At 39.4% G+C, this 17,083-nt stretch overlaps 1 protein-coding gene across 1 annotated transcript in view; it reads left to right on the plus strand.

Annotated features, from left to right (window-relative positions):
- LOC126477701 (uncharacterized) overlaps positions 1-13,824 on the plus strand; it is an 81,273-nt gene extending 67,449 nt beyond the window's left edge. The window contains exons 8-9 of the mRNA XM_050103639.1: positions 9,973-10,199; positions 12,458-13,824. Coding sequence (XP_049959596.1) covers positions 9,973-10,199; positions 12,458-12,626 — 396 coding nt within the window. The 3' untranslated portion in view covers positions 12,627-13,824. The remainder of the gene's footprint in view (positions 1-9,972; positions 10,200-12,457) is intronic.
- Positions 13,825-17,083: the final 3,259 nt, after the last annotated feature.

Raw genomic sequence — 17,083 nt, forward strand, 5'->3', positions numbered from 1 at the left:
AACAAAAGTAAAACAAGAATAATGGTATGTAGTCAAATCACTTCAGACGATGTTAAGGGAATTGGTTGAAGAAATGGAACACTAAAACTAGTAATTGAGATTTGTTATTTGGACACCAAAATAGCTCATCATGAGTTAAGTAGAGAGTATATAAGATTCAAACTAATAATAACACAAAAAGTGTTCCTGAAAAAAGAAATTATGTTAGGAGCCTTTTGCTGAAGGTATTTGTCTGGAGTGTACTCTTGTATGGATGTAAAATGTGAATAATAAACAGTTCAGACAAGCAGAGAAAATAAACTGCTGAAAAGTGGTGAACAGAAGAATATTGATGGTTAAATGGATAGATTGTATAACTAATGAAGAGGTACTGAATTTAATTGGAGATGAAAGAAATGTATTGCATAACTAGACTTTGGTTGATAGGATACATCCTGAGGCAGCAAGGAACCACAAATATGGTAATAGTGGGATGGTTTTTTTGTGTATGTGTGTGTTTGGGGGGGGGGGGGGGGGGGGGGGGTTGTAATTCTACAGCTACAGGAAGACCAAGGCTTGACTACAGTAAGTGGGTTACATTGATATAGGTTGCTGTAGTTATTCAGAGAAAGAGAGATTTTCACAGGATAGACTAGCATGGAGGTAACATCAAACCAGTTTTCAAACTGAAGACCACAGTAATGACACCAAAGGAAAGCAATTTGTTAGGACTGGTCAGACAAAGATATTACCAAGAAAACTGCTAGAGACTTTAATAAAGCTTGTGACAAGAGTGTTGTTAATAATAAATAGTACAAAAAGTAACATTAATATTGTTTCACTGTGAAAGAATTGTGGACAATTTGATAGACCCTAAGATTCATGGACTTTCGATCAGTATTATGAAGCTTTTCATGATGCCAATTGCAGAAAGATTTTCTGGAAGCCTGGTATGGATGACTCCTGAGTGCGATATAATGGGGAATGTTTTAGCGTTGACTAGCTTTCACTTAAATACCATATGAGTATGCAGAGGGTGAGCATGATAGAACTTGTCATGCAGTGGTTCTGAAGTCCATCAGTTTTCACTTGTTGCTTGTTCCTTACATACGAGTGACCAAGTCAAGCAACTGGTAGTCTCAGTCTGCTTATTGTGGAAATAAGTTGGAGCAATTCTGTTCTCCGTAATTTTTGTGTCTATGTAGAATCATTCTGTGTGTGCAGGACTTTTGAGTAATGCATCCTATATTTTGACATGGAGGCCCGTAAGACACAATACAAATTGCAGAGATGTGTCTTCAAACAGGTAATATTTCCAAAACTTTATGGCAAGGCTGGAAAAGAACATGCATTAAAGGAATTTGAGATATTTTTCTCACTTTGGTAGGACTGACAGAAATGGTGAAGTCTGGCTTTTATTTCTTTTTTATTTGATTTTTCTTCAGCTTTCCATTAATTCCAATTTCTGATCTCATTCCCTGGTATTTGTTGTTGTGGTCTTCAGTCCAAAGATGGTTTGATACAGCTCTCCTTGCTACTCTATCCTGTTCAAGCCTCTTAATCTCCAAGTGACTACTACAACCTACATCCTTCTGAATCTGCTTACTGTATTCATCTCTCGGTCTGCCTCTAAGATTTACCCCCCCCCCCCCCCACCCCACACACACACACACACACACACACACACACACACACACACACACTAAATTGGTGCTCCCTTGATACCTCACTCAGAATATGTCCTACCAACTGATCCCTTGTTATAGGTAGGCTGTGCCACAAATTTCTCTTTTCCCCAATGGTACCTCATTTGTTACGTGATCTACACATCTAATCTTCGGCATTATTTTGTAGCTTCACATCTCAAAAGCTTCTATTCTCTTCTTGTCTAAACTATTTATTTGTCCATGTTTCACTTCCATACATGGCTACACTCCATACATATACTTCCAGAAAGGACTTCCTGACACTTAAATCTATTCTCAATATTAACAAATTTCTCTTTTCAGAAATGCTTTTCTTGCCACTGCCAGTCTACATTTTATGTCCTCCTTACTTCGACCATTATCAGTTATTTTGCTTCCCAAATAGCAAAAGTCATCTACTACTTTAAGTGTCTCATTTCCTAATCTACTCCCCTCAGCATCACCTGATTTAATTCGACTACATTCCATTATCGTCATTTTGCTTTTATTGATGTTCATCTTGTATCCTCCTTTCAAGACACTGTCCATTCCATTCAACTGCTCTTCCAATTCCTTTGCTATCTCTGGCTGAATTACAGCGTCATTGGCAAACCACAAAGTTTTCATTTATTATTTGTGGACTTTAATTCCTACACCAAATTTTTCTTTTGTTTCTTTTACTTCTTGCTCAGTATACAGATTGAATAACATTGGGGAAGGTAGCTACAACCCTGTCTCCAGCCCTTCTAAACACTGCTTCCCTCTCATACCCCTCGACTCCTATAACTGTCATTTGGTTTTTGTACAAATTATAAATAGCCTTTCACTCCCTGTATTTTACCCCTGCCACCTTTAGAATTTGAATGGGATTATTCCAGTCAACATTGTCAAAAGCTTTCTATAAGTCTACAAATGCTATAAACATAAGTGTATCTTTCTTAACCTATCTTCTATGAGAAGTCATAGGGTCAGTATTGCTTCACATGTTCCTACATTTCTCCATAATCTAAACTGATCTTCCCCCGAGGTTGGCTTCTGCCAGTTTTTCCATTCTTCTGTAAAGGAATCGTGTTAGCATTTTGCAGCTGTGATTTATTAAACTGATAGTTTTGGTAATTTTCAAGCCTGTGAGCACCTGCTTTCTTTGGAACTGAAATTATTGTATTCTTCTCGAAGTGTGCAGGTATTTCACCTGTCTCATACATCTTGCTCACCAGGTGGAAGAATTTTGTCATGTTTGGCTCTCCCAAGGATATCAGAAGCTCTGACAGAATGTTGTCTACTACCGGGGCCTTGTTTCAAATGAAGTCTTTCAGTTCTTTGTCAAATTCTCCATGCAGTATCATATCTCCTTTCTCATATTCATCTATGTTCTCTTCCATTTCCATAATATTGCCCTCAAGTACATCTCCCTTATATAAACCCTCTATACACTCCTTCCACTTTCGACTTTCCCTTCTGTGCTTAGGACTGGTTTCCATCTGAGCTCTTGGTATTCGTAAAGATGTTTCTCTTTTGTGTGGAGATCTCTTCAGTTTTCCTGTATGCAGTATCTATCTTATCCCTAGTGATATATGCTTCTACATCTGGTACTTATATACATCATAGCCTTTAATCCACAGAGCTCGAACACTGGCAGACAAGGAGAGCCTCGCTGAAGAATTACAGCACCTATGAATAGTGTTCTGAAGAATCAGTGCTCAGATTGGCATATTTAGTGGGTGTTGCATTTAGAACCAACATTTGAGACAAAACTTGAAACTAAGAAACAGAAGAGTGAAGAATCACTTACTTGCCTTATGCTGGCCCAGTATCCGGAAAGGATCAGTAGATTCCCATGGAAACGTTGCAGCCATTGTGTTTCAGCCCCATCAACAAAGACCAAGCAAGGTAGCTCAGAGGATAACACACTGGACTCAAGAGTTCAAATCTAGCCATCCAGATTTTGATTTTCCACGGTGTCCCTAAATTGATTATGGCAATCCTGATGGTTCCCTTGAAAGGGTAATGCTGATTTTTCCTCATCGTTCCTTTATCTGGGCTTGTACCCCATCTCCAACGACCTCATTGTTTGCGAGATGCTAAACTCTTAATCTTCCTTTCTTCCCATCAACAAAAATAAGTCTTTGTAATGTTGAAAGTGATCTAGGTCTCCAAAAACCAAGTGTGTACCACATTCCATGCGAATGTGGCGTGTCGTATTTTGATCAGACTATTAGGACAGTTGAGCAAAAAAGCAAGGAGCATCGGTGACATACCTGACTTGAACTGGATCATCTGTCACTGAACACTGTCTTGAATATTATAAAAGATGACAGAAAATTTAATAAACTGAGATAGAGGTTTCAGTTTAAGAAACCACTCAATTTATTAAGATCTTGCCAGCCATCTTGTCATCAGAGCATCAAAGAGCATAGTGAGCATCAGGAGTCCATCTCTGCCATCAGTAGCAGTATGACACCAACAAAACTCCACAGTCAAGATGGAGTTCAAGCATTGAATATGAGTAATAACACAGCTCACAGCATCTTAACATGATGCTTATGTTGGATGTTTGAAATAGTGTGCATTAAAATGTGAAATGGACCAGACACTGAAAAGGCACACAGTTAATCAATCATGCAATAATAATAATAATAATAATAATAATAAATAAAAAAAACTCGAGAAATCACATTATTATTATTATTATTATTATTATTATTATTAAAAAGGAGGAGGAGGATTATTCACAATGGATTTCTTTGGATGCAGTATATCTTCTACATACAATGGGCAGTCAAATGAAACCAAGACAAGTTGGGAAAGTAAGAAACTGTTCATTATTTCAAAAGTAATTGCCATAGGTGTTAATACATTTATCCTGCTGAGAGGCAAGATGATCAGTGCCTTTGTGGAAAAATGTTTGCAGTTGCCTGTGGAACCACGATTGGACCCTTCTTCATCTGAAGCAGATTGAAAGCTGCAAATGTCTTTCTTTAGGACTCCAAAATTGCAGGAATTGTGTGGAGAGAGGTTGGAATGGTATGGAGTATGTGTGAAGGCTTCTCAGCAAAACTTCAGCTGCAAACTCAAAACAATACGAATGCCACCTCTGGAAAAGTTGTGATAACCTTTTTCTTTGAATGCAAGGGCCTTTTTGCTGTTCATTGACTATCTGGAACATGGCACCACAATTAATGCACAGTGGTATGTGGTGGCTTTGTAAAAACAGAGGTGCCCCATCAAGTCTAAACACCAAGGAATGTTGTTGGATGACATCATTCTATTGCAGAGTTGCCTGCCCACAAGTTGCCAAGACTGTTTAGAGTATGCTTTGGAAGTTTTGCTGGGAAGCCCTTACACATCTTCCATAAGTCCCAACCTCCCCCCATGCAATTTCCCATAATTTGGAGCCCTGAAGAAAGACACTGGTTGCTGATTTGCTTTGGATGAAGATTAAGTTTATTAGAATGAAAACAAAATTTCAATTCTCCTTCTTTGTAGCCTAATTACACAACACAAGTAATAGTTCACCATTACGTCTCTGTCGTGGGTAGGTGTGCACTGACTGTGCCCTTTGATGATGATTCTGCCACTGCCTGCCAGTGAGGCCTGCACTTGCACTTGCAGTGGCCGTGTTAGCCAATGTCGCTGCTGTGATTTGTGATGTAGGCCACCCGCGATGCATTGCTTTTATGCTGGAGGGCTGTCAGACCCACATAACATCCTGCCATAGAAGAGATATTGTGACACATCTTGACATGCCAGAAGGTGGTGGTGCCACTGTCAGCATCCTGGGCAAATGGAGGATCAGGGGAGTGCCATCAGCGTCCATAGAAGCGTGCACCTGGCCCATGAAAAGACTGTGTCCCCAGCTCCTGTGGCCTGTGAGTCCTGTGGTCATGGTCGTGATCGATGTTCCTGGGCCTTGATGGGACAAACTCTGGAACAGAAAATTGTGGGGATTATTCTGTCTGGATAGTCGAGTTTTGAAAGTGTGGATTAACTTCTCTGCCAGTCCATTTTAAGCAGTGTTAAATGGTGCTTTACGTGCCAAAGCTATGCTGTTCTCCACCCCCCCCCCCCCACACACACACACTCACACACACACACACACACACACACACACACACACACTCTCAATGGTTCCTGGCAGCCGTTGAATTGAGAACATGTGAGACAAGGCCTGGATGATTATTGTTGATGATGTTGACTGCATCCATGTAATGTATGGGAAACTGTGGTCGACATTTATGAAGACCAACCGAGTGTAGTGTAGGAAGAGCCCTGCAAAATCTATATGAATGCAGAACCATAGAGATGTCACATCAGGCCAATGAAAGTACGGATGAGCCAGTACTGCCTTCTTGCTTTGATATGTCGTGTATGCCACAACCACGTGTTCGATATCGTTGTCAGTTCCCCTCCAGATGATGTGTTGGTGAGCCAACCATTTGGTGACGACCATACCACAATGGCTTTTCTGAAGTAATGTCATGACACAGTGTTGGAGTGTTTGTGGAATGACCACTCTGGTGGGGGCCATTATCTCCAGGGAACAAGAGGGTGTCTTTGACAGAGGACAGCTCATATCAACAATACCAACAGGCCTGAATGTCCCAACGTTCAGGAGTCTTGCAGTCCAGTGACAAACTGTTCTTCACTAATCGCATTACTTCATGGAGGTCTGTGTCCTCTGGTGACCGACATACGATGACTGCAGCATCAAGGCAAGCCGGCCACTGCTGCTTCAGCTTCAGCATCAGGAGCCATATCAATCTGAGGGTCTTATCCCAAGGGTAGACACAATGGGATGTTTGCAGTGGCGTGTTGCATTGTGGACCGATGCTAGATTCCATAGTGGTACCCAAAGAAGAAAATGCCCATCTCTGCAGGCAGTTGTTGCTCCTGGTCTGTGTATTAGCATGATCCGTTAACAGGATGAATCTCCATCCATACACATAATTCTGAAAGTTTTTCAACACAGATATGATTTGATTGTAATTTTGCTGCAGTTGCATTGATGTCTTGGAAACAAATTGCAGTCAGGTGGTCAACTTCGTGAGAAAGACCTGAACCCAAGCACAGTCAGACGCATCTGTCACCAGTATCAGGCACGTGGAAGGATTGTACACCATGAGACACGTTGAGCGAATTGATCCTGTTTGTGCTCTTGAAAAGTGTTGTCACAAGCAGGACTACCATTTCTACTTAACATTCCTGCAAAGGAGCTTATGTAGTGGTTTGGCAATAGCTACCACGTGGGGAATGGATTTTCTGCAGTAGTTCATTTGACCTAACAATGATTTGAGTTGTGCTGAAAACATATGCCAGATACTTCACCTGCAACATTTTTCCTTATTACATTTCAAATTAGCCCATTGGGCACACCAAACAAGAATTTGAAATTGTGTGTGAGATCCTGCGCATTTTTACCAGTGACAGTTATTTTCTCCAAATAATTTGCTGTCCCTAAAATGTTCCATGTGAGTTGTTCCAAATAGTGATGGAATTTGTCTGATGCGCTGATGGTACCAAAGGGTAGACAATTATATTGAAAAAAGACCAAATAGAATATTGATGACCAAGATATCTTTGGAGGCTTCATCCAGTGGAAGCTGCAAGTAAGTATCCTGTAGGTCCATTTTTGCAAAAACTTCCACTCCAGCAAGGCGCACCATGATATCCTTCACTTTAATAATAGGGTATGTGTTAATGATGAACTGGGCATTGACAGTTGCCTTAAAATCTTCACCAATCGTGAACGATCTACTTGGTTTCCTAACGATTGCTATAGGTGTGGCCCACTGACTGTAGTAGGAGTCAGAATTCCTCCTTCCCCGCAAGCACTGCAGCTAAAGATGAAGCTTGTTGTGCAAAGCAAACAGAACGTTCTATGCTTTAAGGAAACCTATGTTCACTGAAGGACAAAGATAAGTGCACTTCAAAATTGGTGACACTGGTTGATGGATGTGAGAAAACCCAGGCATATTTTGCACAAAATTTATGCGGGTAGAAGCTCGAGACAAACAGTTTAATGCGATTGATTGAGCTGTGGACTTCCAAACCAAGGGGCATTGAGTACATTCAATCGCAAAATGTTCATGGACCAGCTGATGTGTCGACCACAAAGATGTCGGCTGTCAGGGAGGCTGTTGGTACTGAACTTGACTGCTCAACTGACACTTTACTTCGATGGTGTCATTACTACAGCTTTACAGGTGCATGGAAAAAGGTTTAGGAGAGGGGAACCCAGGTGGCAATACATTTCTCATAACAGCTTGTTCCTTGATCTGCAGTACCAGGAAAACTGTTTGCACTAAGGATATGAACAATGGAAATGGCAATCCCTTGAATGGCCTTGCAACTGGGCTACCCACTCCCTATATGACTGTCCATTTTGTGTACAACAGCTAAAAAACTTGCTGTGGGCAGCTGCCGAGTTCACTTGAGAGCCAAAGTAGTCCAACAAACAGGATTCTGAATGTTCATAATGCAAAGCATGAGACTTGACCTCAGAATTGAGCTGTTGCAACAGAAGATAAACTTCTGCTGCTGCTGTGGGGGGGGGGGGGGGGGGGGGGGGGGGGGGAAAGAAACCACACTGCTGGGCATCATCTGATATCCCATGAGTGATGATGTGCTGTTCAAGGTGGGCTGTGCCTTCACCTTTTTGTCAAACACTGGGCACAGTGAAAATTCTATCCAGGATCCCTTTACCAACAAGTTGATGTGAGACAACTGTGTAGAGATTCCTGGTGGCAAGGTTGTGATGGCAGCCATCATTTGTAACATTAACTCCTGAGCCTATTGCATGATTTGGAAAAGCTGTAAGACCTAAATAGTCGCATCCATAGATGTAGACACACTGGAGTGAATAACAAACATTAGTCTACCAGAAACTTGGAAGGCACATAAAGAAACAACGTCTACATGGGGCATAATACAAATATGCAAAGTGAGTCCACATAAAACCTCATTCCATATTGAAGCAGCTCATACCAGTTTTAGCACAGAGAAACCAATGCCCAGGTGGACAATGCAAAGTAAATTTATTAGACTGAACATAAAACTTCAGCTCTCCTTCCTTGGACCATAACTAGCCAACCTAGGTAATTGTTCACAATTAAGTTTCTGTCTTTCAAATGAGAGAAAAGGAAATGTTAAGTCCTGAGGACTACCCTCTACAAAAAATATGAATAACAATTATTAGAATCAATGTGTGGTTCACAAAGAATGTCCAAGCATACAACACTTGTGTTGGGCCAAATACCAAAGTCCAGGAGGTCCACACTGAGAGGTCTCAGTATAGCTTGAGGGTGAGGGTTGGGTTGGGTTGTTTGGGGGGAAGAGACCAAACTGCGAGGTTATCGGTCTCATCGGATTAGGGAAGGATGAGGAAGGAAGTCAGCCGTGCCCTTTCAAAGGAACCATCCCGACATTTGCCTGGAGCAATTTAGGGAAATCACGGAAAACCTAAATCAGGATGGCCAGACGTGGGATTTAACCGACGTCCTCTCGAATGCGAGTCCATTGTGGCTTGAAGGTGATTGCTGGGTGCTCCACATCACACTGGAGGCATAAGATTTGTGGTTGGTAGGCTGATAAGGGCCGACAGGTTGTGGGATGACTCTAGGAAAGCTTCAGACTGAGGAACTGCAGCAGTGGTTTGTGTAATTGCGCAGAGAACACATCTATCGAGAATGGTGAGTACTAGTGTAAATATTACTGAAGTGCCAGAACACAGTGACTCTGGTTTTTGAGCACATGAATCTGCATAAGCGATTAGAGCTATGCCAACTGTGCCCTTTGGTAGTGATACCGCAACCACCTGCCAGTGAGGCATGCCCTCAGAATTGCAGTGGGATGTTAGCCAATGTAGCCCCTGTGACTTGTGGCATAGGCCACCTGTGATACAGTGCTGCAGTACTGGAGGTCTGTGAGCCATGACATAGCAATAACGATCAAGGAGGGCTGCACTAGCAATTTATATGGATATTCCAACTGCATTCATAAACTGCAATCAACGTCTCACTTACATACGTAATTTTACTCGTTCTTATGACTGTTGTAGTGACATTCTTGCTACAATGCTATTATGACATGTTTATGATGTTGTTGTATGTATTAGGAAATAAGGTACAGCACAGTGCTGGCATGAATTTTGAAGAGCTGTTTTGTGTTTCTTTTGATTCAACTTTTTAGATGAAAAGTGTATTAGTGTATGCTGAACATATTTTCAGACATGTACAGTCTCCGTTTACAACATGCTTTATAATGTATCTGCAAAAATTATAAATATTATTTTGCCTTTTCTTCCTGTCAGTGGCAAACCAGTGTCAATGGCTTAAACCATCTGGAGGCTCGTCTGAAACACTGTCTGGAATACTTCCCTCACACAGAAGTTTCAGAACAGTATAGTTTCCTCTGTTTGGACCCTAACTGGGATATGCTGCATAGAGGAGGGCCATGGGGACCATCAGAACTTGATACAGTGAGCTGCCTACATGAAAGCTTTATTCATTCACCAAATCTTACTGAAATTGTTGTAAGGTAAATGTATATTTTAAAAAATATTTAGTTATGAATTGTCCAAGTAACAGCATCTTCACTAACCTGAGGATCAACATGCAGAATTAGGATACTTGTTAACTGAAGTACATGTTTTACGTGAGAACTTGTCTGAATAGCACAGTATATACAATAATTTTATTATATATCTGTTAACCAGTTTCAGCCAGTGTAAGTAATTTTCAGATCCAAAACATCTTTGCAGCAAGTGGTGTGCATTTTCAATTCTGAGGGTGGTCTATACTGGCTGAAATCTGTTTTCAGAAATATCAAAAGTAGACTACGTTATTCAGACAATAAAGAATATACAGCTCACTGTGGTGTATCCATGATAAAAATAATTATTTTAGTTACATGAGAACATTTTTCCTGCATGTGCTGTATTTATCAACAATTACAAGAATCAATGTTAATAAAAACAGTTTATGCAGGAAATATGTTCTCATACAAGACATTTATTTTACAGTGCACGAAAGAATGCAATAGATATAAGTATGTAAACAAGAATTTATAAGGTGAGGGGCAATGAGAGGTGTTCAAGCTGAGATGATAATTTTCAGAATGAATTAAGGAAGTAAAAGTAGTTGTACTGGGAAGAGCTTTATTTCTGAACGTCCAAGATATTTTACCATGTACTGATTGAGGTGGTTATAGTAGTTGAGACATTAGAGTCACATTCAGGAGGAGCAAAGTTCAATCCATGTCGCCTATTCAGGTTTAGGGTTTCTGTGGTTTATCTGAACTGACTACAGTGAATAGTGGGATGATGGCTTTGAGCTGAATCATTGTGATTTCCTCCCCCTTTCCCTTTTGGATAGTATGCTAATGAAGTTACCCTTGACAGCATATTTAACTCTTCTTACCTTTCATTATACCAATTCTTTTGGTAATGCCAGAGTATAGAATGAGTTCTCTTCCACATTTCTTTAAGTGACAGTTTTTATATCAACTTTCTAATGTCTTACTCAAGTCACAATAAAGGATATAAACAAAAATAGTGTTACTGTTATTATAAAGAGAATCCTTGTTCATAATTTCATGTAATTTTAATATGCAAGTTTCTCAGTGTGGATCATCTTTCAAGTGTATAAAAATTTAAAGGTGCTTTTTGTTGAAAATTTTTATTAATTAACACAGAGTTAGACATTGTACATGTGAAGAGAATAATATTATTCCTGGCAGTTTTAGCTTAACTAAAATAATGTTCATGGTAGACAGTGCATTTTTTTTTAAATTTACACATTGTATTGTGGAATAAGGTGCGCAGATAAACATTAAACAGGTACATGTCTCCCATTGTAGCTATGACACCTAACTATTAATGGTGAGAACAAACACAGCTTGCCTGCAAAATGCTAAGGATCTTAGTGCATGGAACTGAATTAGATGTGAAATTATGCTACAGGAAATAATGCGTGAAGTGCTGTTGTTTGCACAGTTCTTTTTCTTTGAAGTCACTTTTTTTTCATGTTGCCAGTGATATATTGTCACTACACCTTCTTGATTTAGTGATGAAATAAGTGAAGTATTATTAATATGTTTGTAAAATTGTCTTGGTACTGTGTTCACTCTCATTCCACTACGTATTCTCTCAACCAACATTTGATCTTAAATACTATTCTTCCATGTTTTTGTTGTTTTATTTCTGGCAAGGAAGCTAATTTACTTATTAGTAATTAAATTCCTACTTGTTGCTCTCTGGTGATGGATTCTATCCCACCAAATGATTTCGTATTAAACTTCCTGGCAGATTAAAACTGTGTGCCCGACCGAGACTCGAACTCGGGACCTTTGCCTTTCGCGGGCAAGTGCTCTACCATCTGAGCTACCGAAGCACGACTCACGCCCGGTCGTGAGTCGTGCTTCGGTAGCTCAGATGGTAGAGCACTTGCCCGCGAAAGGCAAAGGTCCCGAGTTCGAGTCTCGGTCGGGCACACAGTTTTAATCTGCCAGGAAGTTTCATATCAGCGCACACTCTGCTGCAGAGTGAAAATCTCATTCTGGATTTCGTATTGTTATATCAGTGTGGCGGCTTCTCTGACACAGGTGGTTTCAGCCTTATGCCCATGTTTTCCTTCCAAAGAGAACTTCTGATTCCAGTAGCTTGAGATCCTGACATTTTGCTTTTTGTTGTCAGCAGTTTGAAACATTTTGAAAACCGTAATTACTTTCTGACTATTGGAATTTTATGGTTTGGACTGTCTCTAATACAGTTTCAAATATAATTGTTTTAATTCCAGGTGTGAAGATAGGACAGTTTATGGTTATCAGTGTGGAAATACAGAAGTATTCTATCAACAGAGTACTGGCGATACAGCTGGTTTACCCACACCATCTGACCTAATGGGAACTGTTTCATTGAAAGCTAGACGCAGATTGGAACGTGATCATGGAATAGTGCTACTGTAATGCTTTATTGTTGTGCAATTGTGTAGAAGTTAAACTTCTCATGCCTGTCCAGAAATGTGATATAATTGTAAAGGCTTTATGGAAAGATTTTCTATTTATGCCTAAGTTTTATTTGCATTTATAAAATGTAAATATTTTATTTATATGACATATTTGCTGCAGATTGTAAAAAGAAAAGCAGTCTGTTCAGTCAATGTGATGTTTTATTGTGTCTCTGCAAAATTTTAAAACATTTGCTTCATAAAGAGATTTTAAAATAAAATCATTCCATTAGTCTTTAATTTGTTAAAATGTGTAACAAGATACTTAATAATGAAGCAATTGTTTTGAAAAATAGCGTGAATGGAAGGAAGTAACATGGTGAATTTAGTTTTTATTCTCAAGTTTGAGTAACATTAAAACAATTTCAATCAAATTCTCTTTGTAGTATTGGGTGCCACACAATGCCACTGTCATAAGAGATTAGTATTTATACTCTGTAATGTGATTATGTTATTACTTATTGTTTTGTTAATCATATTTAATTTTTATAATTATTAGCATATTTTAACAGCTTAACTCAAATTATTTGAAGCACACACTTACTAGTCAGTGTCCTTAAATGTAATGAATGAAAACTTTATGCTAACAGACTTTTGTAATTAGCCTACAGTACAAATATTTTAGTTTTAAGCCATCATTTTGCTTGATGTCCCAACTGTTTGCATATGATACGTGTGTTTGTAACCATTAACAAGTGAGGAGACAGAGATAAAAAACATGCTGGCCCATTGTACTGTGCTTGACAGACCTTCCAGGTGGCAAACAAATTTGAATTATAGGAAAAAGGAATACAGTTATTATAGAAGTTGCTGTAGGTATTTACATTCCAGGTAATGTGTATCTTACAAACAACCATGTTTAGCAATTGCGTGTTTTGAACGAACCCTATAGTGAATGAAGAATGGGTTGATAAAATATTAAATAATAATGGGGATTCAAAGGGCTCTCCCCGATTGCAAGGGGTAGAACAGAATTTAACAGAATAAAATGCATCTGATCTGCAGTGGATACACACTAGAGTGGTATTTAAGGTATTAGCCCCTACTTTTCACTGAAAGATGGCACTTCTGCTCACAGTAGCCATCTGTGACGGGATTTATCAGTATTGTTCATGAGCCAGAAAGAAAACAAATAAAAAGCCACAAATAACCGAAAAGTGACTTCTCTTATTTCTTTTGTAAACTGTTTTTCTGCATTTTTGTTTTATATATAACTTACATTTGGAATAATGCAAGACAATTAGCTGCTCACAGTAGTCAGTATTTGGCGTTTGAATCATCTCCACTGAAGAGAGGATTTACCCAAGCTATTTTCTGTAATATCCTTTCTTCCTAGAGATACTAGTCTAACAAGGTATGAGGAATGCTGCTGAGAAGCTCGGGAGGTAGGAGGGAAGTTTTGAGGTATGTGATGAGTGGATAACTTCATAATGGCATTGCCTGCAAAAGCCAAGGTCCAGGTTTGAGTCATAGTATGACACACGGTTTTAAAATGTAAGGAAGTCCCACCTGCTATTTTGTTTGTATTTGGAAAATCAATAATTGCTCCTACTCTTTGAAATGAGAGAATTTTTTGTGTACTTTCTCAGGGGAATATTCCACTATCTTTCTTCTCAATCAAACACAGACTGAGAAAATTTGTTCCTATTTAAGTCTGGAGATAGTACATCTGTTTTGATATTTGTGACATTCAAAGCAGATTTGTGAGAGATTACTAGTATAATTATTCGTCAGTGGTCAGTTGACGAACAAATTTATGATATTGAACTTTCAGTGGTCTGAAAGTCAATGTCATAAAAGTAGACATTCAATATACCTGTAGGATGTACATTCATGCAACTCAAATAGGGTGGAACCCTATTGAAGATGCTGTCTCCAGGCGTGGAATGGATTGGCTGAAATTTGTGGTGGTTGAAATCTACCTTGAATATGCTCAATGGAACTGTAAGCAGATGTGTGAGGGTGTTTCGGAGGAACTATCCCAACAAAAAAGTACCTGAACACACTCACGTACAGCAAGTATTGTCTACTCTCACGGGTGATGTTTACTCTGCAGAGAAGCCTAGTTGGCTCATCTGTAACAGGACCAAGTACCCTGTACAAGGGAAGCAGAATATGGGTAGAACCCATAGATCAACAACTACCACAAACAAGTATGGAGTGCTATCATAAACTGGCAGTTAACCTGAACTGCTGTGTACAGTTGTACCATTGGAAAACCATATATATGCTACATGATATCAAAGGAAGTGTGTACAGAAAGGGATCTGTTAGTCGTCAGTAGTTCAAACTTAATGGCAAATGATGGTACCCCTGAGAAATGCACCAAAGTATGGAAAGGAAAACTACTATGCACATTCAATATTTATGTAGTGTTGCTGCCTCTGGATAGCGAGATCCCAGGTTTGAATCATGGCCAGGTTGGGGATTTTCTCTGCTCAGGGACTGGGTTTTTTGCTGTCATCATCATCATCATTTGTGACAGTGTCTATATTGGACTGTGGAAAAAAAATGGGACTGTGTAAAAAAAATGGGACTGTGTAAAAATTGGGACTTCGTATGGGCGCTGATGACTGCATAGTTGAGCGCCCACAAACCTATCATCATTAGTATGTATGCTAAGGGAACTTATTTAATAGGTTGAAGAGGCCATCCACAGCAACTGAAGGCACATAGTGCAACCACATGTATATTACTGCATATTTTGGAACAAATTTTTGTCACGTGTCTTCTGAGGTCATATTTAGTTCCTTTCAGAGAAGGTGATGTTTTGCTTGTCATGCTGTGGTGAAGTTCACAATCTTAACTTTGTTTTCAGAAATGACTGTGATTGTGGACCACAACCGGTAGTTTTGTGCTGAGCCGAAGGTCTGAACAGAGATTTTGGAGATTCTTTAACAACTGAAGCCATCAACTACTAGATTTGTGCCACAGGATTAATGGGTGCAGGGTCCCCATAAATATGCCAGAGGCAGCTGACTATGTGGGGAATGTATACAGGGACTTTTAGAATAGATAAATTTCCATCCAGCCAGAATAAATGTTGCGTGGTGGGCTCCAAAATGTATTCTTATCAGATCTCAATAAATGCTTCAAAATATGCAATAATGTCAATTTATCAGTGATAAATTATACAAGCATGTGCAGAAAAGTGCCCAAGTTCAAAACAATAGTAGTGAGAGTTCTGTGGGGAAAGTGTGTTTACTGGAAAGACAAATTCAATGAGGTTTGAGGCAGTGTATTGATACCAATAGACAAGAATCTTTAATCGGTTGAGATATACAAAGGTAACTCAATTATTATTGGTATTTTATTTAAAAAAATTATTCATTGAAACATAAAAGGCAAATACAGTTTATTTTTCTACGTAGTTTCCCCCTTTAGAAATACATTTTTCGCAGTGAAAAGGAAGGTTTCTGTATCCCAGAATTGTCAAATGAAGCTGGCTGTGTCAGGAGCCGGTTGTGCATGAATCCCTCCATGCTCTCATCGTCTTCAAATCAGTACCCTCCTCTAGCTTCTTTAAGTGGCTGAAACAAATGAAAACCGCAGAATGATAGGTAAAGTTTGTAGGAAGGATGATCAAGTGAGTCGAGTCCACTGCATTTCTTCAAGTTTTGATACCATTAGAGATGCCGTGTTGGGTGTGGCATTTTCGTGTCTTTTGCAGCAATAAGCAGCCCTTATCTGTTTCAGCAGCTCACAGTAGTAAAAACCATTAATTGACATCACTGATGCAAAAAATCATTGAGAAAAATGCCTCACCTATCAAAGAAAACACTTGAACGAGGCTTGCTAGCCAAGAGTCAAGTCTTGGCTTTCACTGGGGCTGTGTCCCTGTTCCTCTGTCACTCCTTATTGGATTGTTTGGACTCAAGAGTGTATTGGTGGGCCCATGTTTCACTGAAGATCATAATCTGACTCAAAAATGCATCACCCTCTTTTGCATACCTTGCTGTAAGCCTCTGACAGACCACCTCAACTTCTGATCTGCAGTCAAAAGGTGAGGGTCCCAACTGGCACAATCTAAAGGGAACTTTGTCATTTGTGATGATTGCTTGGCAGCTCCCATAACTTATTCTGAACTGTTCTTGGTAGCCCTGCGCCTGCTATACGGATGTCTGAGTCACAGCTCTCGTACAAGATAAGTAATTTATGTAGTAATAAACTCTTTTTAACACTTTAAACTAATTTATTATGTTAATTATAGTGCTCTTCAAGCGTACCGTTAAAGGTTTTTGTCTTACTCGCGTATTTTCACAGTAATCACGTAAAGTTCGTTTTGTTTACATATCGCGGCCAGGCCGAACTCTTGAGCTTTCAGATTAAACTTCATACCACAATTTTAAGTGCATTTACTGATAGTTTAGTGTGTTAAATATGTTTGCTGCCCCTTTATATCTGTAGAGTATCGTC

Source organism: Schistocerca serialis, chromosome 1 (assembly GCF_023864345.2).
Source record: "Schistocerca serialis cubense isolate TAMUIC-IGC-003099 chromosome 1, iqSchSeri2.2, whole genome shotgun sequence".
Taxonomy (NCBI): domain Eukaryota; kingdom Metazoa; phylum Arthropoda; class Insecta; order Orthoptera; family Acrididae; genus Schistocerca; species Schistocerca serialis.